This window comes from Corvus moneduloides, chromosome 6 (assembly GCF_009650955.1).
Source record: "Corvus moneduloides isolate bCorMon1 chromosome 6, bCorMon1.pri, whole genome shotgun sequence".
NCBI classification, from domain to species: domain Eukaryota; kingdom Metazoa; phylum Chordata; class Aves; order Passeriformes; family Corvidae; genus Corvus; species Corvus moneduloides.
The window spans coordinates 15,338,425-15,365,362 of NC_045481.1; the positions used below are offsets into that span (position 1 = coordinate 15,338,425).

Genomic DNA, 26,938 nt, shown 5'->3' on the forward strand with positions numbered 1-26,938 from the left:
CTAGGGGGAGATGCAGTGCCCGGGCTGCGCGGCCGCGCCGCTCTCCCCGCCTCTCCCCTCCGGCTCCGGCCCCGGCGCTGGCCCTGCCTCTTTTCCCCCGTGCCCGGCTCTAAACTTTTCCCGCCGCCCGCTCTCCTCCCGTGTGTGAGGGAGCCGCGAGCTCAGCGGTGAGCGCCGGCCGGGAAGCCCCCGGCACGGAGAGGCTGCTAGCGGCGACAGCCGGAGTATCCCGGGGAGGGGAAGCCGGCGGGGCGGGCGAGGAGAGAGGCGGGCAGGGCGGGGGTGGAGGCGCGTCTCCCTGCTGAGGGAGCCGGGACTTGCAGGGCTCTGGGTTTTCCCGACCACTCTTTCCCCTCCCCACCCGCCCATCTCCCTGCCTCCCTCCCCCCTCCTTCCCTCCCGCCTTCCCTCCCTCCCCTCCAGAATTAAAGTTGGGACAGTCGCGCTCCGGGGATGGGTGCGAGCCAACGCCTCTGCTGCCGGCTCGCTCTGCTCCCTCCCCAGGTCGCCCGGAGCCCGCGCCCCCGCCCGCCCGCCCAGGAGGGATGCTGCTCCGGCAGCTGCTGGGGCTGCTCCGCTACTGCTGGCCCTCCCTGCTGCTGCACTGTGCCCTCCACCCGCTCTGGGGGTCCCTCCAGGTAGGGCCGCCCGAGCCCGCTCGCAGCTGCGGGGCGCGGGGGGCGGCGGGGCCTGGGCGGGGGAAAAGCGGGGGCGCGGGCAGAGCCCCTCCGGCACCCCCGGCACTGCGGGGAGGAGGCCGTGGTGGGGCGGTGGTCGCGCGGGCGGCCCCCGAGCCGGGAGAGCTGTTGCGGTCCCCGGTGAGGGCCCCCCTCGCTGGGTGCTGCGGGACGGTGGGTGTGCGGGACGGGCGGCCGGTGCCAGCCCCGGAGCGCTGAACTCGGTCCGAGCGTGTTCGGTCCCGGCAGGATGGAGTTGACTTTCTTCGGCGCGCCGGCGGTCAGAGGGTTGGGAAGCGCATTTTGCTGTAGGTGGCAAAGATGCACGGAAAGAGGCAGCGGCGGAGCGGAGCCCCGGCGATCATGCCTTGCCGTGGGTTTTCGGTGTTGATTGCGAATTAAATTGAGGATTTTCTGGGTAAAGGGCTGAATCAGCTTTTGCCAACTCCGACGCTGTGGTGTTGTGTGACCTTGATTGTAATGTGGGCGGCCAGCAAGAGAGACTGGGAGAAATTGGTATACAGTGAGGGAGAGCGCCCATCCAGTTTGGAGAATCAGAACAGCAGCAAAGCTCAACTCAAATGCGTCACTTCAATATTTTAAAGTTTATTTATAATATATGTCTTCAGAGAAGTGATTGATGAGCCAGCCAAGTGCCGTTCAAGAACAGACCAATTACAGTTTCTTTCTTGGAAAAACAAAGTGGAGAGTCCGCATCTTTTACTCCCTGATCTAAACTTAGTGACTCCCAAGAGATTAAAGAGAGATGTTGTTTGTTTTAGCATCTTTTCTCTTGCCATGAATGACAAAGAGGATTTGTGCTCCTTATGGATTAAAATGAACAGAAATACAACAAAAACAACCGCCTTTAAACCAATATCCCCATCATAAAAATTTCTGCCAACTCTACCTTCCTGCTGTCCTCCTCAAGTATTCAGGTAGCTAATCTAAAGTTAAACTATAAGTGCATTTTTCAGGGAAGCGCAGTTGGGTGAAAAGAGATGCCTCCTGCAGCCTCTCTCTGATCAGTCAATTGAGCAGACAAAAAAAAAACCTTGGATAAACATCTTTCTGGCAAACTATTTACATGATCTAAAGCAAATTTTCGAAAATAATTACATTTATAAAAATTGAAACAGGCTCTGAGAAATACAAAAGCCAAGGAGTCCACCAGCCTTTCTTTGCAATACTTTGGAATTTGGATGCGTGTCCCGTTCATCAACTGTGCTTGTGCTATTACTTGCTGCTGTGTTGAAGAACAAGCAATAAGCCTGGTCACTCTCAAACTTTTTTTCAGTTTTCCCAAAACTAGGCTATGTCCAGGGCTCCCATCAGCAGGTTCCAAAGGGAAGGGCAGGTATGGAATGCTCACTGGCATGCCAGCCTTCCATCCTTCCTGTGACTGAAGCTCCTTCATCCTTGAACCCCTCCCATGATTCCCTTCCCCGTGTTGAGTCATAATCCTTGCTCTTATCTTCAGTCTCACAAGCCATTCTCTCCTTGACTAATTCTGTAGTGTTGCAGTCGCTCCTCTGCCCTGCTCCATCTATAGCAACAGTCATGTTTTCTCACATCTTCCAGCTCCTCTTCACTCATTTGTCCCCACAAGGACTTAGTGTGGCATAGCCTTCCCTCCCACCTCTGCATTGCCTCCTTATGCCCTGCCGTGAGACACTTAAGAGAATCAGCCAGATGCTAATCAAAGGAGAAGCATTTATTTTACTAAAAACAAAACCAAGACAAAACCCACAATCTTTCCTTATTAGCGTGGTAGCCAGTTCTGTGACAAGAAGGAAGGGATGATTCTGTCAGAGGCTTTTGACATAATTTAAAAAAGAGCAGAAAGGGTCATGATAAATAGCAGGGTGACATTTTTTCTGGTTTTGTAAACATGGATCTGGATTAACTCTGATGTGAATTGCACAGAGCTGTCCTGGGATTTATGCAGTGGTGTAGAGATCTCATCTCGTCTCATCTCATCTCATCTCATCTCTGTAGACTGCTTCCAAGAGACAAAGCTCTTGCCACATCAGCAGGCTTTTAGAGGTCTCTGTGCCTTTTCAGTCAACTGTACTTTTCTTTTAAAGCTTTCCTCCTTTTACCTGATTAAAAAAGTCACAAGAAGGCCACCCTCCAGGGACTGTATTAATCCTCTTTTCCTATCCCACTCCGTGGAATGTACTTGTGGACTGCTGCAACCCCATGGGACTCTACTGAAATACTAAACAGTTCCACATGCAGATTTATTCTTCCACTGTATGCAAAGCAGGACGAGGATCACTGTTTCTAAAAGAAATCTTGAATTAAAGAGAAATATGCCACAGGCACAAACTTCAACAGAGACTGCAAAAGGAAACCTCCAGTTATCACATTGTTTTTTCTTCCCTGGATATTTGTGGATCAGATTTTCATTTCCATAAGTATTTTAAAACATTTGTCCTTTTTTGCAAAACATGTTCACATCAAATGCACAAATCCATAAAGTCAACTCTACATATTTTCAGAGCAGGGAAAAAATTCATCAGCTTGAAGTGCAGGCAGCATATGTCTAGACTGGCCAACTGCTCAGTGTGTTAAGAAAGCCTCATGCCAAACAAGCAAAAGTTTCAGACAGGCCAAGAAAAGGTGTTCATGGCACCTCCAGCACCTGAAGGAATGTCTGGAAGAGCTAGGGAGCAAACCCTGTGGATCCGTCTCCAAAGGTGATCCCTTTGCCAAGGCAACCTCTGTGCCACAAACTGCCTGGCAGCCTGGTGGGTGCCTGGTGGGTTTCTAGTTACACCTTACCTGCGAGGGTATTCCAGAGCCATTCTGGGGCCATGGAAGAGTCCAGCAGAACAAATAAGCAGTGAAGTTTGAGGCCAGGTTCATTTAGATGACCTGGCCATAGAAAGGTGTGGCTCTTTCAAAATGCTTTTCTTTTCCAGCCACATGCTGTAAAGGCAGCTTACCTTGAATTGCAGACAGTAAGAAAGAAACACGGAGTATTATTTCATCATCTTCTGCCAGAGCAAGATTGTTCCCTAAAGCATATTTTCTAGTGATTTTTTCTGATTACCTTAAGAAGACACAAGTAATAGCCTTCATTTCTTTCATAAGAAGACTAATAGACATCAACAGGAAGATTTTTTTCCTTGAAAAGGAGCCAAATGCCTTTCTTTTTGCCCTGCTTCTCTCTTGCTACTGTTATCTGCTGCTTTATGTTACTGTTACTGTTCTATCTTCTTGCTGCAGTCCTTGACTATTTCTCTCCTTGAGGCCCTCAACCTCGATTTGGGTCTTTCCTTTTCCTGGCAGATTTCAACCGCCTTAAAATATCTTTGTTTTTAAAACTAAACCTTTAAGACAAACCCCTGTCAAGGTAATATTTATGTTCCCACTTCTGTTTTCTAACAGCCACACATTTTACCCAGTGACAGGAAAAGGGAAACAAATAGGTGATAAAGCCCATACTTTTAAATGTCAGTTCTTTCCCGACTATTTAAAAATGATCATGGGAAATTTTTATAGAGGTTCAGGCTAAAGTATTGAGAAACAGAGCAACTTCTTTCTTTCTTTCTTTCTTTCTTTCTTTCTTTCTTTCTTTCTTTCTTTCTTTCTTTCTTTCTTTCTTTCTTTCTTTCTTTCTTTCTTTCTTTCTTTCTTTCTTTCTCTTTCTTTCTTTCTTTCTTTCTTTCTTTCTTTCTTTCTTTCTTTCTTTCTTTCTTTCTTTCTTTCTTTCTTTCTTTCTTTCTTTCTTTCTTTCTTTCTTTCTTTCTTTCTTTCTTTCTTTCTTTCTTTCTTTCTTTCTTTCTTTCTTTCTTTCTTTCTTTCTTTCTTTCTTTCTTTCTTTCTTTTTTCCCCCTAAAATAATATTTTTAAAGTGAGCAGGAGCAGCAAGTGACTGGTCATGTATGGGGTTAATCTTGTCTGCAAAGTAATTGAGAAAATTATCCACAGTTTTCTGAGGACACTATTACCAGCCTAAGGTAGGAGAGCCTCCAGGGATTTAAAAACAGTCAATAGCTCTAAAAAAAGACAGAGCAAGCCTTTGGTTCTGGTTGATATTAAGTTAGAGCAATAAGTCAATGTAGCTTTGCTATACCAGCACTGTCTTCAGACTTACATATGCAAAGCTGCTTCTGGTCTGCAAACAAAGCTGGCTCTAAGTCTGCTCAATGTTATTCTTCCCTGTGTCCATCCTCTCCCATCACACTGCATCCTGCAAGACTGGAGTGAGCTCACAGGATTCAATAACCAAGGGCCTAGGCAGGGGACAGTAGTTGTAGCTAGGAGTTAATAGTTGCTTCCTAATCAGTTGCTGAGACCAGTGTAGAGGTGTTGCCCTCCTCCTTCTGCCAGCACAGTAAATCTTGTCACACCTGTTGAACGAGGAGGTACTCCAGGTGTGCCCCCAACACTGCATGGGAAGGACACTTCTCTCACAGGGCTCTCTTTGGGAGTGTGCCTGGACCCCAGCCCCTCACGTGAGCAGTGTTGGAAGAGCTGAAACAGCATGGAGGATATTCTGCTGCCTGGGATCCCTTACTTTAAAAACAAGTAAACCTTCTTAGCAGACAGATTTATTACTAGTCATGAGGGATTACGCAGCCAAGTCACTTTGATTCATTAGAGTGTTGAGAGAGTTTGTGTAAGTTCCTGGAAGCTGTTCTGGGATGGTCTTAAACCATCCTCTTACTGTTACCTGATGGTGAAGGGGAAAGTTGGAAAGCACTTGTGCTGAATTTGTTTTTCCCTATGTCTGGTAATAGATTTAGACAAGCTGTTTAAAGAACTGAGCCTTCTGCTTTATGCTGTGCTGAGCTGTCCTTCCAACTCAGCTACATGTAGCCTTTTCTATTCTTTTCTCCCTCCCTATAATATTTAATCAACAAAGCCCTCCCTCCATTTCCCTGAGGCCAGAGTAATGCGTCTTTCTGCATTTAGAAACCTCCTACGCATGTGAACACGTCCTTTGTGCAGTGATGTAGTTTTAATTAGCCACGTCTCTCTTTTTGGCCAGAAATATATAAAATGACTGTGTACAGCTTTCCTGCAGCCAAGAGGCAGTGCAGCCCTCTTGGTGCCCAGCTGTGGGTAGTGGGAGAGGCACGCTGGCTGTGCTGGGGGCCAGGCTTGAGCGAGGAGAGGAGAAAGACTGTGTGCTCAGAGCTGGCAGGGGAAGGGAACCAAAGCTTGGGCAGGAGAGAGAAGTGGGGAGAAGGCAACCCTGGGTGACCCTGGCAGAGAGGCAGAAGAAGCCTGCCTAAAACAGATCAGAAAGCATGGCGTGAGACATCCTCGTTGTAATGACCAACATGTTGTGGAAAAAAGCTCATTAAAGAAGGTGATGTTAGGCCAAAACTATTAGGACAATAACCCGCCTGAGACCAGACTGTACAAGACAATATGCTAGCATAACTCTGCTTAGCTTCAGCAGGACACAAGTCTGTCCCAGGCGGTCTCCTAATACTTACATTCAAAGTGCTTGTTAGATAACATGCTTATTAATCTTTCAGGCTTCGCTTTGTCTCTTCAAAATTGTATCCAGTATAAGTCATTCAAGAAGAGCTGGCTTAGAGACCTCTGAAGTTAACACCACTCAGAAGCTTCTGTGATGCTCAGCAAATTTCCTTTTCATTGGGGACTGACTCCATTTTGTAGCATTATATTTTACTGAATTTTAGTGACTATTCCTTGAATCCATAGTTATGTAAATACTACTGATGATAAGAAAAACATGCTGTTAATAAATGGTCCTTGTCATGACCAGATGAAGCTACTGAATGTATCATATACCAGTACTGGCTAAATCATTGTCCATGGCCAAGTGATGTTTATACTTGGGTTCTGCAATGCCTCATCTTCACTTTTATTATTAGCCAGCACTGCATCTTGCAGAGGCTACAAAGTGGCGTTTTTATTTTAACCATGTTATTGCTGTGGTCCACAGATGATTAAAATGCGGGTAGCCTCTCCTCTTGGCAGGAAGTGAAACACCCCGTGAAATCCTCTGTGAACTTCCAAGTGAGGCTGGCAAAGCAGAGGAGAGATGTCCTCTGGCTTTCAGTTCTGCCATAAGGAAAATGAACATAATCCTGACCCTAACTGTCTTGTAATTTTTATTAGCTCTCTTTGGCTTGCAGCAATGACCCTGTGAATAATGCATGCTGCTAGATGGCTTTCCTAAGGAAAGAAGGCTTATGCAATCATATTGTCTGCCACTGCCTGCCTTCTCCTTACCCCATAATAACTCAAAAACCAGCTGCCCAATTTCAACCAAATTTGACAGAGGGAAAGAGGTCTTGAAGATATTGTGTTAAATAAAAAAAATTTAAAATGGGGACCACATAGGGAAGAGACATCTTAGGAACATTAGCTCAGTTCTCACTACAGATCTGAGGTGCCACTCAAGTACTCAAGTCTAAGAAACAGATTCATCAGTTTTCACTGTTCTGCTGCTCATGCAATGACTTGTTTCTTCACAGATCACTCAGGGTGAGCCCCAGAAGTCATGCTCCAAGCCTGTAGCAGAGAAATTTACAGAGAGCTGCCAGGAAATTTGCCAGTGCAGGCCACCTCCACTGTTACCACCGCCTCCTCCGCCTCCACCGCCCCCGAGGTTGCTAGCGGTGCCAAGTAAGTAGCTACTGGTACAGTTGTGCTGTGCTGAAGAAGGACAAAGTGATGGGGACACCTGGACATACAGGAGAAAGGATGTGGGAAAGGGCACAGCTAGCTCATTTGTCATTTTCCACTTAGCAAATGGAAGAAGAAATGTTCTCAGTAGAGATGGAGATCTGTTTTCTGATCAGTGAATAATTCTTGGCTTTTGGAGGAAAGCCAGAGAAATTCCCTCCTTTCATTGTGTTATATATGACTTTCTGGTTTTAAATGGTTCCCTAATCCCCTAGCCCTGGGAAATGCTTTCCTACGGAGACATAGTGCTGTGCTGCCCCTTGAGTTGCATGACCTCCTTTTTAGCCAGGTTTGCAGCTTGAAGGTCTGGGTGCTCCAAGGCAAATTAATTTATAAGCAGACAAAAATCCAAACACTCTGTCTAGACCATTCAGTACGTTTGACTGTTGTCAAGACACTGGAGCACTACAGTTTACCATAGCAGTGAGTCAGGCTCACTGGTTTTAAATTGCTTACAACTGTTACAAAAATAGGAGGCATGTCAGGAGTCAGTGGCAAGGGAGAAGTTTTCCAACTAATGCACATACAGGCTAAGACTCATTTATTTCTCTTCATACAAATCAGTGCTTACTGAGCCTTACCCAGCGCATCCAAGCTTCTCCTAATTTCCAGCCATGCATCCCCATGACCAGCACACCTGGTGCCTTCAATTCCTGCTGGCTACCTCTGCAGCTGCTTTCCACATCAGTGTTCCTGTGATCCCTGACATACAGATAATTTCTGGAGAGTGATAGCTGTCCCCATGGTCCCTGCACAGTGGGACAGAGCTTCCCAGTTCTGTATGCACCCACTGGGTTCAGGGACACAGGCTGGGTCCTGGGTGTTTGGTATTCCAGTAAATCTCCTTAAAGCTTATGCATTTTCATAAATTCATCTTTCCCAATAAGGCTGCCTATTAGTTCTTCTCCCTGCTTATATAAACTCTCATGAGAGCAGTGTTGCTTAGTGTATCCAGTATCCTCAGCACTTCCCCCAAGGAAAAATAAATCATTAGGTATCATCATCTGGCTGTTTATCAGCGCCATCTCCAGATGTGCAGAAGACATGAAGAGGGCTTCTGCGCAGCTTTTAGTCAGGCAGAGGACAGGCAGAATTTTTCAGTGTCTTTTCTGCCAGGAGCATGCTTTGTACTTGTGCTACACTGCAGAAAATTAAGGCAAAGGCAGAGAAAAACCAACAGTGGAACACTTGGGAAAGGAAGTACAAAGACAGCTGGGAAAGCAGAGAGGGATGGTTTTTATAGCAGGAAAAATCTCTTTCAGTGTTCAGGAAAATGTCATGGACAGTAATATTGAAAATTACCTTGATCTTTGTATCACAGACACAAAATAAGGTACTTTGTCACTCTCTTTTCTTGTACCTGGGGTACCCCGTTGCCCTGAGGGGGATGAGATGTGGCGGAGGGTTGTCACAGGGACCAGCCCTGCTGACCAGCTGCGCTGGGAAGGGAGCACCACTGCCAGGCTGCTTCCTCTCCATCAGGCAGCTGCTCTGAGTGCATGAATATGTCCCCTGTCAAGTGGGAAGGAAATCATGTCAGAAAAAAGGAAGTCTGTCACACACTGCAAAAAGAAGAACAAGAAACCAAATGGGCCTGTGACTAGGATAGCCTGATGCTTTCTCAGGCTGGATTGCCAGGTGCTAACACAGTTCTAAAAATGAGCTGTATAAATCCAGATGACTAATATTTAAGCAAGTGACTTCATTTCAAATACAATGAAAAAAAGAGATTCCACATTTCTTTTACTGGTACGCTTTAGAGTAGCAATCAAGTGTCTCATCTTGAAAGATGCTTTCATTATCATCAGCTGTCTAGGCACTGTGGTTAGTCCATGTGTACAGCAATCCCCTTCCTTGGGAGAAAGAACAAGCCTCGTGGTTAAATATTGATGTTACAGATAGTGCTTTTAAATGGTATTCAGAGGAGAGGGAAGTAAAGAGCCAAAAGCTGTCGTGAAGTGGTTGATGCTAGACTTGCACTTTGCACTTTCTAAGTGAATAAAGTTTAGTACTGAAAAGACCTCTGCAAAAAAACAGCAGTCCAGGAGCTGCAAGATTTTTACCTTTACAAGGTACAGTGTCTGTGCCATGAGGTACTACATAAAGATGCTGGAATTGCTTTCAGGGCTTTGTCAGGTGCAAAAGGCTGCAGTCTGCTAGGCACCGTCCTTAAAAGCTCTCTCTGCAAACAAACTGAATATTGGTGGAGATTTAGATCAACTTTAAAGCAGTTACCATGGTTTGGGCTGGGTGATTAAAGCCAATAGATGCAAAAATCCTGTCTATCCAGTCACTACAGACACTAACAGTTCAGTTATCTGCTGTATGAAGCATCTTGTGCTCTTTGACGTGGCCTCCAGCTGCTGCTGTGAAAAAGCAGGGAACCTTCTGTGTGTCCTATTAGTCCCACCTGATTGTTTTACAAACCCTACTTGGTTGTATGGGATGGCACTGCATAACTGTTTGTGAACAGCTGAATCACTCCCTGAAAGGCTTTTGTTGTGCTTGAGGACTTTTAGGAACAATTACAGTACATTTAGTGTCTCTTTAGACATTTCAATATTGACAGGTTGATCCAGCAACAAATCTTTAGCTCTGCTTCCTGCAGATAGATTTATACAAAATCTGTTAAATGCAGAGAATCCTGGAATTCACATATAATAGCTGGCAAATGCTGTGTTTACTCTGAGGGGAAATAACCTAATTCCCTCTGCAGAAAATGGGTAGAATCACACACAGCTTAGCAGGCAGTCTAAAAGCACAAGTAGTGTTAGGAGCACCAGCTTTCCATGGTTTAGGAGACACTTCCCTGTTGCAGTTGTGTATTTACATCAAGAATGTGTGGGGAGTGTTTCAGCACACCCTGAGGAGGCACTGAATAAATGAATGAAGCTACATGAATATGGGAAATTTAATGGAATGCTTTTGTCCTCCTTCAGAGATGACCCCAGCTCTCCTTTCCCCATGTTTCTAACTCCTTCACACAGACCACTGGTGTTTCTGGTGCCCCATCCAACTGCTGCTCTTGCCTCCAGTGCCTCCACTCTGCAGCCGATTCCATCATGGCAGCATAACCCTGTGCCTCCTCCTGGGAATTCGTCCGCCTTACAGTATCTAGATGAAGGCTGCCGTCAGCCATGCTGCTTCCTGTGCATGCTGGTTCTCTCAGAATTGCTGGTTCACCCTTATCTTTTTTTGCAAAGTGGGACACATGGAGTATTTAAGTTTTGACTTTCCTGAGCTTCATTTCAGATGGAGTTTTTTGTCATCCCATGGAGATACTGCTGTCTGGTTCAGTACAGATGTGTACCTTACTGAGGGGCTCCAAGGAGAGGGGCTCTAGCCTGTGTTAGAAGTAGCTGGGATGGTGGGGACTGTGTGATGAAGTGGTGAGGACTGTCAGGAGACATGGTCCCTGAGTCCGTGGCAGTTCCTCCAGACAGTTTGGCACATTGATGTTTCCGGAGTAACTCCCCTTATGCAAGCAGCAGCCTGCTCTTTAACCCATGCCTAGAAAACTGCTCATTGATGAAGTGAAAGGAAAGCTCATGAGGCTCTAAGAGGCCTAAGGCCAACTGAACTTAGATGCTGACAGCAAAGGAAGAAGGAACTTTCAATGAAATTGAGTGTGTTCCCTAGATGTGGCTGTAATGACCTGAAGGCAATAGAGATGCTCAGAACCTGGCCTTTAATTAACTGTGTCTTTTTCTCTCCATCTGCTTTCCTCCTTGTCTCTGGATTTCAGCCAAGACTAAGACAAGGTGGATGGAATACTTGTTTAGGCAGCATTTCTAACCCAGCTTCACAGACCCGTGAGATTAAGCTAGTTCAAGTCATGTTGACCCCTGAAAATCTGAAAAACAGCTGTTGTCAACCCTTAAATACTCCGTGAGCATGCAGGTTTCTCCAGGGGCATTGCAAAGAAGAAAGGACTTTTTCTGGAAGTAAAAGCCAGGCTTTCAAACCAGGAAAGGGGGAAGGGGGTAGAGCTAGACATATGCTGTAGTCAGCATCAGTTTTAATCTGTGTAAGGTCTTAGGAAAAAACAAATTCAGACGTGACTTCTTTAAAATGGTATGAGGAAGAGAAAGGATGTCCTTGCATGTACCCCTCACTTTTTGGTGAGCAGCATTTGCTGTCTCTGCTCTGCCCTTCTCCCATACTGGGTGAGGAGTCCATGGTATTGCCATCTGCTCTCTGGATGATGGAAGTGTTCAGTCAAACATTGGTTCAGTCAAAATTTAGAGGAGGAAACTTAAGCTGAGTCTGGATACACGAACCAGTCTCTAACATTTGGATGCTTGCACATACATACAAAGTGAAGTCTTTACAGCTCCTGACCTTAGTAGAAGTTTGCCCTGAGCTGTCAGTTGAGATCAAGCACGATCATGTCAGTGCAAAGCCAAAGTGAATGACATCACCACAGAGGACTCTAATCTCCATGCAGTAATTGTATCATTTTGTTTTTCAAGATGAAATCTTTATCTTTGGAGACAGAGCATCTAATTAACTAATTATTTGGACTGATGAAAATGCCAAAATAAAAATGACCAACTACAAGAAGGGTGAAACCTTTTGGCAACTATATAAGCTCAGATGTACAGCTTAATTTCAGAAAGCATGCAGGGTCCCTTCAGTGCAAGTAGGAAAGCTAAAGACATTCAGATCTTTTGGGACAGATCATAGATTCATGGAATGGTTCAGGTTAAAAGGGACCTTAAAGATCATCTAGCTCCACCCCCTGCCATGGGCAGGGATGCCTTCCCCTAGACCAGGTTCCTCAAAGCCCCATCCAAGCTGGCCTTGAACACTTTCAGGGATGGGGAATCCACAGTTTCCCTGGGCAGCCTGTTCCAGTGGCTCACCACCCGCACACTAAAGAATTTCTTCCTGGTATCTAATCTAAGCTTACGCTCTTTCAGTTTAAATCCATTACCCCTTGTCCTCAGCCATACATGCCCTTGTAAAATGTCCCTCTCCAGCTTTCTTGTAGGCTCCCTTCAGGTACTGAATGGTGCTATAAGGTCTCCCTGGAGTTTTCTTGAACTCTCTCAGCCTGTCTCATAGAAGAGATGCTCCAGCCCTCTGATCATCTTCATGCCCCCCTCTGGACTCACTCCAAGAGGTCCCCATCCTCCTTATATTGGGCCCAGAGCTGATCACAGAACTGCAGATGGGGTCTCATGAGAGTGGAGTAGAGGGGAGAATCCCCTCCTTCAACCTGCTGGTCACGCTTTTGTTGATGCACCCAGGATACACTTGGCTTTCTGGGCTGAGCACACATTGCTGGGTCATGTCAAGCTTCTTGTCCACCAGCACCCCTAAGTCTTTCACTTGAGGGCTGCTCTTAATCTATTCTCTTCACGGATTTTATTTGTACTTGGGATGGCCCTGACGTGGGTGAAGGACCTTGTTGAACTTCATGAGGTTTGCACAGGCCCACTGCTCAAACCTGTCCCCTCTGGATGGCATCCCTTCCCTCTGGATGGCATCTGCTCCCTCTGGGTGGCATCCATTCCCTCCAGCATGTTGACTGCATGACACATCTTGGTCTTGTCAGCAAACTTGCTGAGGATGTGCTCAATCCCACTGTCCGTGTTGCTGACAGAGATGTCACACAGCACCAGTCCTAATACCAACTGCTGAGGAATGCCACACATCTCTGGACTGCCACAATGTATATCTATTAGGCAGGAATCTGAGGAACAGGAATAGTCTGGAACTTCTTAAACTTTGTGTGGGTTTTAAAGTAACCAGAGTTTTCCGATTTGTCTTGCTAATTGTTAAAATAGCCTTTCATAGCAAGAACTTGTTATAGAAATAGACATTGTATAGCTCTAGGACATAAAAGAATAAGAAATGGGTTTTTCTGGGTCCTAAATCCTGGTGGTAGGATGCACAGGTGACCCAGTGTGGATTCAAAGAATGAGTTTGAACCTCATGCTGAGTACTGTCTCTACGTCGCTATTCCAGCAGGAAAGCTGAGCATGGTCCTGATGCTCACCAATACGTTTCTTGTACTTGAATGCTGATGTGTTTGCCTACTCAATGCCTAAAGGACTTGTGTCATTGGCAGACGTCTGATTGTCCCCCAGGAGTTGAGGGGAAGTTGTGATTGCAAAATGAATTGAAATCTTCCTGGAGGCCACAATGTGTCTTCAAATATGGCATGCCCGATAATCAGCTCAGGTCAGTCTGATGTAGGCTGCAGCAGTAGGAGTTGAGCATCTCAGGCAGCTCTGACTTTAAGTTTCCCTTTGGTTAGGCACTTCATTTTGTGAGGGCTTTCTATCTTTACAATCAGCCACTGCAAAGCTGCTGGCCATAAGGTCTCAGCTGGCAGGACCAGCCTTCACCTACTGCCCTTCTGCCTGAAAGACTTGTTCAAAGTAGTTTTGAGATATTTGGACATGTTTGAGGAATCTTGGGTGGATTTCTCCCAAGTGATGCCCAAAGGAATTGTTAGCAAACAGGTGGGGCTGGGTTTGTTTTATAATACGGGGAAGACATTTCCCTCCATACTGCATACAACATAGTGACTACCAAAACTGAACAGCTGAGAACTACAGTAGCCCCAAAATGGCAGGGCACACATTGTCTCCTGCATGAAGACAAATACAGTAGAGACTGCTACTGTGAGAGCAAGTCTGGTCTAGACAGTGACTTTTTTAAATGCAAACAGAATGCTGAAACAGGGAAGCCCTTCCAGTTTTGGTAACACAGCTGTCATACTGTGAATTGCAGTCTTGTATGAGAGCATTGTTCATAATTTACAAAGCAAAACCAAAATTCAATTCTTGTCATCTCCCACATACATTTTTGTGTTACTGGAGGAATGTGACTCTCAGAACTGGTGTAGGATTTTGAGGCTTTCAAATCTAAATTGAACTCCAACCCCACAGCCTGGAGCCATGGCTGATGGCAGAAGTAGAGTCTAGTCCAGGTCCCCATCGTGTTGTTTTCACATCACAGACAGTACCTTCTCTCTTAGTACAGTGAACCAAATCATTAAGCATTCAAGACTGGATTAAGCAGAATTCACCCATCTAAATCAGAAATGCAATGATTGGATTTTCTGCCTCAAACTGCAGGCACTCTGATTTTATCACCAAAGACATAAAGACTTCAAAATGCTGCTATTTTTTTCCATTTAGCTCAGTTATTTCTGGGGTAGGAGTAAAAGTTACAAGTCCTCACCTCTCAGTCAAAATAAGAAAATTATTTATGGTGAGGAGATTTCTTAAGCAGCAATCAAATAGGAAATTTGAATAGTTTGAGCATCTAAGATGTTATATTAAGTCTGAAGAGCTGGATTAGTGACTAGAAAGCAGGTAAGACTGGAAAGGTTCATGCTCATACTTTCTTGATAGGATTCTGCTGTCACTCTTTCACCTAACATCTCCTCATATTGAGCTGTTTTAAAATCTCTGTCTTTCTGTTTGGAACACTGGTAAGATCAGATGGTCAATCACAGCTTCCAGTGCTTTCCCATTTCAGAGTTTTTCATCACAATAAATTCTGAAATGTTTTGTCAAGTCTAATTTTTATTTAGGCAAGTGATGAATATTTCCCCTGCTCTGGGACCTTGCATATTTGTTTTGAATTTTTCATACAGTAATAAATCTATATAATGGAAAAATCCTCTCTCTTGAAAATGCATTTTGAAGTATTTAAAAGCAAGAGCCTCAGGCCAGATTTTGCAGTGCAGGAATCAGTGGGAGTTCTGTTGTCTATAGATTAAAACCATTGTCTAATTTTTAAAAAGAACCATCACATCTTAAACTGGTTCTGCAATAGAACAGTCCTTTCTACTCTGAGATGCATACTCCAACAGCTTGATTTTTTTTTTTTTTTTTGTTTTAAGCAGAAGGAGTTGGCTAAGCTGAAGACATTAATTCCTTCTGTGGATGGCAGTCCATTTGTACATGCCTACCATTTCACTGATTAAGAAGATAACAAATCTTCAGTGAAGTTACTGATGAGTCAGAGGCTGCTGATTTACAAGTAATTGCAGGTTCACCTGCTCCTGGCAGAAGGAGTTGTGCCTCATCTTGACAAGCCAGAAGTAAATGCTTAATTGGCAAAAGCTGTTCCAGCAGGGAGGGCTAAGCAGCTGACCTCAGAATATGTTCTTGTAAGGGTTTTGTGCATTGTATTGTTGTGAACATGATGTAAAGGTGTTGCCCTGCTTGTGTAATTGCAACTTAAGGGTAATATTTAAGTCAATGCAGCAGGTCAAGGAAGCAGTCTGGAAATTTGGGATGTTAACCCAAAGTGAGGACATAGTGTACCTTAATATAGCGTGAATATAGGCTAATAACTGATGCTGCTGCCAAAATCTGTCATTAATAATTATGCAAGTTAATTTAACCCTTCCACTAGTAAATCATATTGCATTATAACTACATAAATATAGCAGCAAATTGCCATTCCCTAATGCCTATTTAAATGAATTATTTTATAATTTTGAAGTGTCTTTTAAATGAAGCTGGTATTTCATCAGTTCATTGGTTAGAAATATTTTTAGACAAAGATCTGTTCCTTGACAAATGCTGCTATTAAACTGGACTTTTACCAATGGAGCAGATTCTCTTGAATCATCCCTGGACATTTTCCTATCCTTCTGGAAGCGATGCATATTCTTATTTCATAGCCACCATCAAAGGAAATGACTGTCAGTGGAGCACAGGGAGGGTTTGGTTTAGCCCTTGTTTTAGTCTGGCAAGGGGCAGGTGCTCTGCCTCAGCTTTTCAGGGCATCATTGTACGTGCGGGCTGCCCACTGCTGGAGGTTCAGTAGGGAGTCATGGTCTGTGTAAAGCCTGGGGGCGGTGCAGATAGCAACCTGTAACCAATTTGCTTGCATTTGTGATTGTAAAATAAGCTGTGCCTTGTCTTTTAGCTTTCTGGGAGTTCCAGATATACTGAGTGGTGATTGAGGACTTCACATAAGGCATTTGGCATGGTGAAATACCTCGATCTGTTAATGTGATGTAATTGCCTTTTTAAGTGTTCTGTATTTTATGGAAACTGCATGAAAAATTATTAGTTGATAAATGTAATTTTACTTATATTAGAATTAAATTTACACCTGGTTTGGAAGGTCTTTCACATTTCAGTTTCATTTTACTCCGGGTGGGTCATCAATTTAATTTCCCTTAAGTTGAATCTGAATAAAATTTGGAAAAGTAACTTAAAAGCACTAGGTATGGGAATTATTAATTGATCTGCTCAGGGTCATTTTTAAGTGATCACTGTAGCCCTTAATTCCAGCAATAACTGAATTGTTGGAGTGATACAAGTGTGAAAAAATACACATAATATCAAGCAGGAAGATTATGTTTATATAGATGCTATACATCAAGTATCAGCTACATAGTCAGCCGGCTGTTCCCTAAAACTTATACACATGACTTGCAATATGGCTTTCTTTGTAAAGTGAACCCTTTAGAGCCATCTGCACTTACCAATCTAAAATGTATGTCTATTATAGTCACTCTCTTCATAAAGTGGAGTGCCCAAGAGGCAAACCATTGATTTTTCAGAGATGGACACAAACCAGTACCTTAGAAGCTGTCCTATTAACACATTAGGAAAATATGCAGAGTGTTTCCAAGTCTTCCACAATCTGTTTTAGGAAATTCAGTCTGCAGTTGGTTTTGTCTCAGACTTGCCTGAAGGCACTAATTTTGAGAAAGAGTCAGCGCTGAGATGTGAGACTTGTCCAATCTTTGCTATTACCTAGAGGTTCCTAAGCTCTTAAAAAAGCTGTTAATGATCTACAAGATCATGTCTTAATACCAGTAGCACAGAATTTTATTCACTTTGCTTAGCTTGTGACTGATGACACCGCTCATGTGAATACTGTTGAACTCTAAGAAGTTGTGCAAATCTGGACTTTAATTCAATCTGAGTATAAAACATTATACCAAGAAAATATGTCCTCTTTCTATGAGATTGAATCTGCCAGCCCTCAGGTATCTTATTAATCATTTGCTGGTGAAAAACTGGTCATCACTGTAAGAGTGTAGACTCCTGAAACCATGTTTCAGCTGTTTGAATTTCAGCCTATATCATCCCTCCTTGGAAGGTCTGTTCACTGTAAGAGCTGAAAGATTGATAAGCTTTCAGAAGGCTTGATGGTCACATACTGGGCCTCTCAAAAAGGAGGCATCTTGCCCACCTTCCAGGGAATGGTGGAAAGAGTATCCAGGGCACTGCTTCTCCCTCTGCACCAACCTGCTGGGAGATCTCAAGAGAGTCAACTACGATATCAGACACCCAGAGTTACCATATCTGAAACAGAGATATGTTTTCATCTCTGTAAACTTTGTATTTGAGACTAGTGGATCTCAAGCATTGAAGATTATTATTATTATTATTATTAGGCTCAAAAGTAATAGTAATTGTTATAGAATTGATCAGATGTGTCCTGTCTCATCGAATAGGAGGCTGTACCATCACACAGCGAGGACTGTGCCAGGAGTGAGATGCAGCACCTACAGCCACACCATCACCATCCAGTAAGGAATGAAAGGAGACAGCCTGAGGGGCTGGACATGAGCACACAGTTAAAAACAGCACTATGGCTTGTGTTATTACTCTGTCAATGATGATACAGCTTCAGCAAAGCCCTGGTAAAGGAGAGTATATCAGCAGATAAGGGAATGAACAACCTGGAAAGGCTATCACTATGTGTGCTTACAGTGTCCATACAACTGCCACTACCACAGGACCATAACAGGCTCACCAGAACCTGCCTTCATGGCACCTTTTGGGTGCCTTCATCCAAGGGTACCTGAGGCTCAGTGGAAGCAAGGCCTAGTTTTTTAAGGGCTTTTTATCACCTAAAAATGCAGATAGATGCTGAATGAGCTCTCCAAACCACTTAGCACTCAGGAAGTGTCCTAAGCCATGGCCCACTCCGCCTTATTTTGGACAGATGTTTTCCATGTGCTGTTTACTAATCATTTCCTCACTGTTGATCTGAGGTGAATGGTGGCCAGCAGGTCACAAGGGAGGATGAGGCAAGTTTTCTACTTAATGTCTTTGCTCTTGGCAGTTGCTCCTCCGTGAGTTGCCCTCTGCAGCTGCACTGCCCCACAAAGGAGCCTATCTCTCTCAGAAATACCTGGTTCTGATGACGAGCCCATCTTCTGCCCTAAAACAGCCTCTGAAACAGCCTGAAAGCAAGACAGGTTGACTGGGGGAGAAACTGTCCAGAAGACTCATTTATTTTTATACCTATTTTACTGCAGTGGACCTGAGAGGTGATATTGGCTATGGGATTGAGGTGGGAAAATCCGTGTCCTGTACCTAGTGAGTTCCAGCTTGGAAGCAGCCCTTTATTTCTTTCACTGGTCCCTACTTTCGTTTGTTGTCAAATGGCTCAGGGCACAGCGGCATAAGCCTGCAAGCAAAGATAGCCCTTTTCCCAGGCAGCTTGAAGAAGTCTCCACATATCTGATTCCCAGCAGCAAACCTCTTCCTGCCTGTGTTGAAGTTATTCACAGAATCACAGAATCATTTATGTTGGAAGAGACCTCTGAGATCATCAAGTCCAGCCTGTGACCTAACACCGCCTTGTCAACCAGACCATGGCACTAAGAGCCACATCCAGTCTTTCCTTAAACACCTCCAAGGCTGGTGACTCCACCACCTCCCCGGCCGGTCCATTCCGATACCCAATAACACTTTCTGTGAAGAACTTCTTCCTAATGTCCAACCTAAACCTCCCCTGGTTCAGCTTAAGATTATGTCCCCCTGTCCTGTTGCTGGTTGCCTGAGGGAAGAGACTGACCCTCAGCTGGCTACAACTCCTCTCAGGCAGTTGTAGAGAGTATTAATATCTCCCATGAGCTTCCTTTTCTCCAGGCTAAACAAACCCAGATATCTGTATGCATGTCTGTGTGTGTGTGCTTGTTGATGGAAATAAGCCCAAGTGTTCTGAAATGGCAAAGGCAGACTTAGTATGAAGGTTCAGTGTTTTGAGGCCTCTTTTTTTCTGGATTCTTTTTCATGTTCATCCCTGTAATATGATGAGGTCCCACAGTTTGGCAGGACAAGCAGATGATGTTCAGCACTGATTTTTCCCCACTGAAGAATTGCCAGTGCTCATAACGTGCCTGTGCACATCACTCACCACTGGAGAGTTAGACTGTGTGTTTGTGCAATGAAGTGGATGGTACTGTGCTGGCACATCTCTGTGTCTCTCAGTGGTGCCTCTGTTCAAAAGAACTGAGAATTACTGTCCCCAGGTCAGCACTGTGCTCTGCTGTTCTGTCACAGACCATGGCCTTGCTGCTGTGTTTCCTTGAATTGGTGGTTGACAGAAAGGTCAGGGAAATACAGCTAGTTCTTGTAGAAATATAGGTGAAGTACTTATAAATGTGCTTGTCTGTTCTATTAAAGAATTAGGAAAGAATCAGCAACAACGCTGACATGCAGCCTTACATTGTACATTTTATCCCTACACTTTGCAACCATTTGGAAAGCTGGGGCTACTGTTCCCATCCCGGAGAAGGAGAAACAAAACTGAAGTGGAGATTGTCCCAAAATCACCCAGCAAACAAAAAAAGGGGGAGAACTGAGCCTGGAACCCACATCCCGAGGGGAATTTCTGTCTTCCACTATGACATGCTGCCTAGGTACAGAGAGGTTAAGGCCTGTATCATGAAACTCAGGAAGATTAAACTTAAGGTTGTATATCTTCATATCCAACTTTAAGCATCTTGGTTCTCAGAGTGCTAAGAACCTCTGGAAACCAGGTTACCTTCTAAAATAAATTCCAGGGTACTAATTTAACAGCAAATGCTTTGGCACTGGTGACCTGTTTCTTAGAGGCACCAGATACCCACTAATCTGATCGACATCTGCATTTCAGAAAACAGGCCACCAAGTCTGGCAGGGCTCACCTGAGCTATGGCTCCCATGGAGAGGCAGCACTTAGGACTACTTGGGGGTGTCCTTAGGACTGTCTTGGTGCTGCCCCTCCTGGCAGTGATCCAGGTTGTGAAGAGCAGACAGTGTGACGATGCCCGTGAGGCTCTCCTAAATGCTTGTGTTGCTGCAAGGAGGAGGTTGCCTTGCAAGGCACAGGCTTCAGCTCTCATTTGCTTGGGACAGAAAGTGACGGGGTGTGATTTAATCGGGGTAAAAACAATTCAGTCCTTTATGTTGAGAGAGAACCAGATGGTGAGTGAAAAGCAGCATCTCATCGGGAGACTGCTGGTTAGAAAAACACAGGACAAAGTCAGATCAGAGGGCAGTGGCTGATGTGAGCATGCACTGTAAAGATAAATGCCAGAGCTGAGTATTAACACAGAAGCTAGCAATGATCTAATCTCCTTAAAAGCCTTTTTTCCACAAGGTCTATAAATGCTACTGCTTCTCCAGATCATGCTTTAGAGGTCTCCCTCTGTGCTCTCTAACCCTGCTCTCCTTCAAAAGACCTCAGCAGCTGAAAGCATGTTTTGCCCCTATTTGAGGGGTACCTCAGTTCTGATAGGTCTCATCAGCTTCACCAACAATCGGATAGGATTAAGGCTGGCAGGTCTGGCCCTCAGCTTGTCAGTCGTTTGGAGCACAGACTTTCCCTTTCTACTTTGTTTGACAATCCCTGGACTGCTCTGCTCTATGGATCAGCATATTTCCATATGTACGTAGAGCTCTGAACTGTTCTCTAGTTTACCTCTGCAGTTGTACAAAACCAAGACAGGTTATCCCACAAGCTTAGTGTGAGCCATTCCAGGGCACCTTGTGGGATCCTACCTTGTTTCTATAGGGCTCGGCCACACAGAGCTCCTGGGCATGGTGTCGCTGTGCTGGCCTGGGGCAGAGATCTGGCGCCTGCCTGGGAAGTCAAAAAGGGAGTTTGCTGTTTCCACCCCTGTAATGTAGTTTTGGCCAAGTCAGTTGTTTGTGTTTACTCCCAAAGAAGAGGCAACACGATCCAGAGGAGAGGACTGGCCAGGAGTCAAAAGACATTTTGTTTTCCTGGCTTTCTCACTGAGGTGCAGTGACTTTGCACAAGCCGCTTCCCCACAATGTGCTTCACTTATGTCTGGCTGACCAGTATTTTCACCTGCTATTACTTTATTTTGGTCCTTACGATATGTTCATTTTCTATGGGAATCTCAGATCTGCCAAGGAAAAGCAGCTGCCTGACACCTACCAAGAAAGCACAGTAACATGGGGCTTTAGTGAAATCCACTGCAAAACCCAAACCTAAATGTGTGCAGGTTCAGTAACTCCTAAAGCTTAGATCTTGAACATCACTCTTAGCCTCCCCCACCCAGCTGCTCTCTTCCCCACTGACTGTATCCATGCTCAGGCATTTTCACCTGCAGTTCCAGTTCTGTTTCTTGCAATGAGCAATGCATTCCTCTAGTGCCTGTGACCTTCAGAAAATTCCTGCAGACCTACCCCTGTCCTTCACCTCCTGCACACTCTAGTCTCCAAAACGAAGCACAAAACTGAGTATGTTTCTTGTTTCAGAAGGGAAGTGTTTTTAGAAAGGAGGAGAAAACTAAGGAGATGAAGCAACTGAGAGTGTAGAATAACAGCAACTACGGTGTAAGAGCTGCGGGGGAGGGAATTTCTCCAGCATCATTCCCACACATGTTTTTATTATAGCAGAAGTTCCCGCTGCGTAGTGATTGCAGTATCCCCCTTAAAAGTGTAGTAGGAACATATGCACGGAGCAGCTGCATGGTATAAACTTGTCTGCAACAAAGTGCGATAAACAGAAGTATCATCTGCTACAGGAATAGCTGTTTTCTACCAGTGTTATTTAACCTAGCTACTCCAGGGAGGCCGTAAATCAGGACAGGCTTGCTGCTGAGCGCACCGCTATTGCCTGGCTGTTTACCAGACTGGCTCATGGCACTCTGGAAACGGCCCTAAGCCTACAGGCAACAGGAAGGGCAGAAATTTATAAGGGAGTAAACAAACAAACAAACAAATTCTTTTTCTGGAATAAAATTTGCTCCAAAATTAGGTGATTCCTGGTTTGTTTAAGCCAGTCTATTGCACATCATGTACAGTTACAGCCATGCTCCAAAGATGACTGTGGTGGCACAGGATATTGTTGTTCTTCAGTTTTTCCTTGCTGGGTAGTGCCTTCCTCCTGTGCCTGTTCTCTGTGGCAGGATCTGAGGGAACAGGTCCAGCAAAACAGCTTTCTGGGTCACTGCTAATTGGAGACTGTGATAATCCAAATTCTTTCAATCATGTTCGAATTTACTGGAGGTGAATTTGCCCCAAGTAGACTTTGTCTATTATTGAAGCTGTTGTCTATTCCTGCTTTACATTCCTGCTGCATTGGCCTGGTCCCTTGTGGTAATGATGGCTGTTAATAGACCTGGCTTTCTGTGGTGTCCATCCTCTGCCCTTTCTCCCCCGACTCTTTAAACAGGAAACAGTGTGTTCATCACTTTGAGTAGCCACAGTGCTGTGGGAATCTCATATTTTATTCTATTTCCTGGAGTTAAGCCACCCGATGCTGCTGTAGTGTTTGCAGCTGTCCTTTGGAGCTTGCTTTGTTTCTGCTTTTCAGAGGGAAGGAATGGCAAAGCAGCAGCAGGGCTGGGGCCTCGTCCCAGCTGCTGTGCCAAGAACCTGCAATGACAGAGCACCTCCATGCTGGATATTTAAACATCGTAGAACCACTGAATGGTTTGGGTTGGAAGGGAAAATTACAGATGGGGTATGCACAGCTTCTCTGAGCAGACGTATGCAAGGGTATGGCAGCGTATGTGACACCATCTTGCTTCTCTAGGGTGGTCTGCTCCCAGTCCTCTACATCATTTCACATCTCCCAGGGGACCAACTGTAGCTGCCACTGGGGTGCCAGGAGCAGGGCAAAAGCCCAAAGCCCCCCAGTCAGCAGCTAAATGTCTTTCTTCATGACCATGTCTTACTATGAGGCAAAGATGTTGCATCATTGCAGTGATGGCCAAATCCAATTTATCTTTCTTCAGCGTTTAATTGTTTGTACATACTGGTGGTGACAGTACCTGGTTCCACCACCAGCTGTTGTGGTTGAGGCCACACCTACTCAGATTCCTCCTGTCTTGGCTCTACCACAGCTGAATTCTGTCAATGCCTCCACACTTCCCTCCCAGAGTCTGCTCACAGACTTTGCTCTGCTTTTGCTGTGGGGTCTGAAGACATTGCAGAGGGGGATTATGGCCTCTTGCAGGCTGAGTCTGTGGCCAACCAGACCAGGAGGGGCCGGGCCCAGCCCTGGGGCTCCTGTTGATACCTGCCTTTTGGCATTTCATGTGTTGTGCTCCTGCATCTCCCCTCCATCAGTTCAAGCATGGCTAGGTGTGTTGTCTGAGGGCAACGCTGTGAAAGGAGGCTGACAGGCTGCTTTTTGGACCTGCCAGGGAGATAGTAAAGTGCATCTATTCATATTTAATAGCTTCTATATCTTCAAAGTTAATAATTTCAAATACATACAGAGGTGCCCCAAATGTGAACATTTGCCTTTATATGTTCAGCTGATAAAAGTAATCTCAATTGCATGAAAGAGGGAGAAGAAAAAAAGGAGTTGGTAGATTTTCTCATATATTCTCTCACCAACAGTTACTAATAAATCCTGAGGAACCACTCAGAATGCAAACATGTTTAACAAAATTATTAGCAGCAGTTTCATTTATATGGGTGCATATGTATACCTCTTTATAGACATACATTAAAAATATATGGTATATTTCTCCTTTCTACATATGTGTGGTTTTACACAAATACACATACATGTATGTGTGTGCATCTATTTTGTGTGTGTATATATGTATATGCAAACACCAGGGAGTTCCTCTCACAGCATGAGGAAACCTGGCAGGGCTAGACCAGCCACTTCTCCATTAGTCTGGAAAATGTCGTTCCTTCCTTCCTTTGGCAAGCCTGTCTGTCCGTGATCACCAGTGCTGCCTTCTGCAGGCAGCTGTGGCTGCCACGTGAAGGCGAGCTCAGGGTTCCCTCTGGCCACGCACAGCCCCAGGACCTGGGCACTGGGACAGCGTGAGGATGCAGGTCACATCTGCAGGCATGGCTTTCTGCCCCAGGAACAGACACCAAGGTTGCCCATTTCCTAGTCAGCCTCCTCTCCCCCCATCCTCCCAGGAAATTTTCTACTTAAATCCAAGAGTGTGGAAGGAAACATATACTTTGCCTGTTCCCAAAATGCCTTTTAGAATAACAGCTGAAGATCTATATTTGTATCAAGTCTAGCAGCACCACAAACTCTACTAGCAGGCTCTGTTAAAGGATTTGTTTTTCCCATGACTGCTTTTCCATGCTCTGACTTTGAGCAGCCCTGGGTTCACACAGCACGTTCCTACCACATGCGTTATCCAAACACATCTGTAGCAGTCCCTACGTGATGAAATACAGCAAACAGAGGGGATGCTTGAGCTGACACTGACTCACAGATCTCTCCCCATGGCCCTGGGTTAGGTAACCAATCTTGTTCCCGGAGAGCCCACAGCCTCCAGGGCTCTGGAGACCGAGATCCTGACCTTCGGCTACATTTCTCTTCTGAGCGTCATCATGCAGATTCTGCGACAAGGTCCTCAGTTGGCACCGGTCTCACAGCTGGGTGGACTTCTGCTATTTTACATCATTTGAGCCCTTGGACCTTTTCTCTTAGCTGCCTAAGGCTTCATTCTGTCACACAATGAAATTAATCAACATTAAGTTAATCAGCACTCACTTTAGGGTGAATCTATGCTGCTGGGGGAGTGAAGGGCCTTATGCAAAAGTAGACAAGAGGCCTCAGGCTCAGGACTGAAATCAGCTTTTTCAAAAAGGATAGGAACATGTGATGGAGGCTCTCCTTGTTTCTCACGTTTTACACAGAGCAATGCTTATAGAGTAAATGTTTGAGCCCTGGTGTTTGTGTAACTGTTTCTCTGTAGAGTTTCTCCTCACAGAACCCAAATTATTTCATACTAATCAGGGCATTCATTGCATTCCTCTATTCCACAGGAGCTTGGATAAGACATCTTGATGTGAAGAGACCCAAACTGTAACAGATTCAAAATCCTTCTCCATATTTAACTGGGAGATCAGAGTGGACACCAGAGTGTCCTGGGAGTTTTTTCATGTACCTTGACATTTGAAATCAGATTTAAACTTCTCCATGTTTTCTGGGCTTGTCCCTGTATCCCAGTGTGATAATGGCTGTAGGAACTAGTGTCTTTTCTGTCTTGCAAATGGAGATGTCAACATTCAACTTACATGAATATCAAAATAATAAATGAGTGAAGATGAGGCTAGGACCCCAAACCCTGCTTCAGCCAGCAGATTAACAGGTCTCTAGAATATGTGACATACTTAGAGATTGCTGAAAACACACTGCCTGCATCTTCAATTCCTTTTAATTTCCAACCAAGACTGATAAAACACTTGAGGCCCTTGGAATATGAGCCTGCTTTCAAAATAAAATCCAATCCTGCTTCCTAGCATGCTAATTAAAAGTGCATGGCTGATTCAGGCAGCCCTACAATAGCAAGAGAAATGCTGCAGGCATAGAAATGGCAGGGTTTAGCCTGTTGTGAGTATACAATATTAAAAACAGGCAGATGTCTCATAAAGATGATTACGACAGCACTCTTGACCTTTTTGCAAGAACAGGAATAAAAGCAAAAGAAAAACAATAATCAACTTTTGATTTATCTTGAAAGCTCTCTTCCTTTTTTAGGCATGAAGTTGCTGTTGTGGAAGTGATAGGGGTCACTGTCACCCTTCCACATCACATCAATGGGCACTCACCAGCTGGTGACCCAAGCTGTGAGCAAATTGACAAACCTCCACTGGAGACACCTCCCCTGGGATTGCATGTGGGGAGCATGGGTCACTGCCTCGCTTCGCTATTTTCCAGCTCAGTCCTGAGTTTGATTTTGTTTTGTTCTGGGTTTTCTTGCTTTGTTTTGATTTAGTCTATTTTTTTGCTTTGCTTTGCGGGGCTGGCTGCTGTGGGATCAGCAGTGGGAAGGGGTGCCCTGGTGCAGGCTCCCTGCCTCAGCATCGCTGCCAAGAGCTGCACAGGGGCACCAGCTCAGCATGGCCTCCTCAGAGAGCACTTTCTGTCTCCTGACAGACTTGGTTGTGTTACTTGTTAATGTCCCAGCATTCCCATGCAAAGAGCAATTAGCCTAAAACCCATATGGTAATGGAAAATAATAACCCTAATCAAAATAAATGGCAGGAGCACTGGCTTCTGAAATTATGAGCTTTATAAACTACAGCCATGACCACTAAAGATAACCTGATGGTGTGTCTAAGTCCAAGTCCTGTTTCTAGATTCTGTCTCAGGCAGTACATGTATTGCTTTTATAACATACACAAAACTATTTAATACTTAACCCAGAAGATTAAAACAGCTTCATCACAATTTTTTGTTGGAAGCTCAGAGCAATTTTGAGAATGACCCACTGAGATCTGATAAAAAGAAATCGGAGAACTTCTTGGGAATTTCATGGAAACATTCTTTCCAATGATAGAACCTCTATTTTTGTGCCTGGACATTGAGGGAAACCCTCAATAGCTGAGCTAATCTTTTCTGGTATGCACATT

General features: G+C 44.8%; 1 protein-coding gene across 3 annotated transcripts in view; it reads left to right on the top strand.

Moving 5' to 3' along the window:
* The first annotated feature begins 380 nt into the window (after positions 1-380).
* The window catches only part of PRIMA1 (proline rich membrane anchor 1), a 52,865-nt gene continuing 26,307 nt past the window's right edge, over positions 381-26,938 (top strand). The window contains exons 1-2 of one of the 3 annotated variants that reach the window (XM_032112566.1): positions 381-638; positions 7,145-7,295. In XM_032112566.1, coding sequence (XP_031968457.1) covers positions 546-638; positions 7,145-7,295 — 244 coding nt within the window. In that variant the 5' untranslated portion in view covers positions 381-545. The remainder of the gene's footprint in view (positions 639-7,144; positions 7,296-26,938) is intronic. The other 2 variants (XM_032112569.1, XM_032112567.1) reach the window with 2 other exon arrangements.